Here is a 1,925-nt window from a genome sequence, read left to right on the forward strand (position 1 = left end):
GAAATTACTAACTTGCCGATGACATAAATATTACACTTAAAGAATATGCATATGCCCTACCCATTCCTGCCCCATTCCAAGAACTACAGTTAAGTAATATTAGTTATGTGGGGGACAGAATCAAAGAATACCGTGACACACAATTTGAAGTTTTCCTGGATTCCTGAGGATACCTGTCTATGCAATGTGGAAATATTTCTGAGTCTAGGGAGTCTACTACCCAATATCTGTTTTACAACAAAATAAATTATCCAGTAACAGGACAGAAAAATGCCTCATGATTGCCAAAGGAGTTCTTCTGCTGATTTCAGAACGATTACATAGAAGATATTTCTACAACTTCTCCATGCCTTCTCATACATTTATGGATCTCAAAGTAGGAAACAAGGGTCATTTGTGATCTGCAAGTACCTATTATATTTAGGTTACTACACACATATCTATTTACACAGTATTTAAGGTTAGATACCTTCTTGGGATCCCAAACAGAGAAAAACCAAGCCTACAAACCTAACTCCCAGGTGAATAACACTGCATTATTTTTCTCATTCTCCCTTTGCCCCACTTTACCCTATTTCACATACCTCCCCAACCCCTGGCCTAAGGTATCTTTCCTATAGTACAAAGATTCTCCGTTCTCCCTTGCTAAGATTCTCTAGTTTAACCACAAGTGAAAGTTCCTACCTGGAACTTCATCATCATCATCCTCTCCAGTAGCAAGTGGTGCTTTTCCATCCACAGCTGTGAAAGGAAATGTAAATGTTCAATGAACACTAACCAAAAGAACAGGTGAATGGTCAAGTGTTGTTACAACTTACGTTTATGGTGACATTTGGGATTTCTTTTACAGTACTAGCAATAGCATGATAGTCTGACGTCTACAAATGAGCTAGAATACTAGTACCAGCCAACACACCAAATTCCAAACCCATTCTCCTTTCAATCCCTCTCACCTACAACACGGTACAGGTAAACCCACATACCAAAAAACCTTTACTGAAGTGAAAATAAAATAATCAAAAAATTAAACGTGCCTTTGACTGGTAAGCCTCCACTTTCCTTTTATTACACAAGAAAATGAGCTACACTTGAGAGCTGAGACCTCACAGTACTAGCCCTGTACAATTTTCAGTGGAATCCTTCAAAAGCCTACCTCTGAAAGCCTAAGACTTTCTAGAACCTCTTAGGCCTTTAGGCATGACAAAACAAACAAAAAACAGCAACACACACAAATTGATTAAAGCAGAGTGAGCCAACCTCAAGAAAAACATGGATGACTAAACAGCAGACTATATAATAAACCTGTCTCACTTCTACATTTCCATTCCTCAAAATTTTAATCAAAGAGCTTCAGCATAAAGTAGCTATACCCGGATATACACCTATTCAACCACACAATTTTCTGCCCAGAACAAAATCCTTATTACAGTACAATTAAAAACACCAGACTAGCAGGAGGCCAATTCTTAAAGACTATTGGTAATACCAGCTCAATTTGTACAACTGAAGAAGTTTAATAATTTATAATGTATTTAAATATATTTCAATTAACTGTCAGTTATTTTAAAAAAAAGAAGCGCAAACTAACATTTTCATCATTTCCAGCTAATAAAGGTACAATTTTTAGTCTCTGATCCACAACAGAAAGCTAGAAGAAAGCAAACATTTCACTTAACCAAGTATAATGATCAAAGCATACTACAACACACTAAAAACACCTGCTTAAAATCAGTATAAAAATTGATATTTCTGGGCTTCCCTGGTGGCGCAGTGGTTGGGAGTCCGCCTGCCGATGCAGGGGACGCGGGTTTGTGCCCCGGTCTGGGAGGATCCCATGTGCCGCGGAGCGGCTGGGCCCGTGAGCCATGGCCGCTGGGCCTGCGCGTCCGGAGCCTGTGCTCCGCGGCGGGAGGGGCCACAGCAGT

The 1,925-nt window shown here is 39.7% G+C and overlaps 1 protein-coding gene across 2 annotated transcripts in view; it reads right to left on the bottom strand.

Moving 5' to 3' along the window:
* BTF3 (basic transcription factor 3) overlaps positions 1-1,925 on the bottom strand; it is an 8,270-nt gene that overhangs the window by 672 nt on the left and 5,673 nt on the right. For both annotated transcript variants that reach the window (XM_007457048.1, XM_007457047.1), the window contains exon 5: positions 685-741. In XM_007457048.1, coding sequence (XP_007457110.1) covers positions 685-741 — 57 coding nt within the window. The remainder of the gene's footprint in view (positions 1-684; positions 742-1,925) is intronic.

The sequence above is a fragment of the Lipotes vexillifer genome, unplaced genomic scaffold, assembly GCF_000442215.2.
Source record: "Lipotes vexillifer unplaced genomic scaffold, Lipotes_vexillifer_v1.1 scaffold241, whole genome shotgun sequence".
Taxonomy (NCBI): Eukaryota; Metazoa; Chordata; class Mammalia; order Artiodactyla; family Lipotidae; genus Lipotes; species Lipotes vexillifer.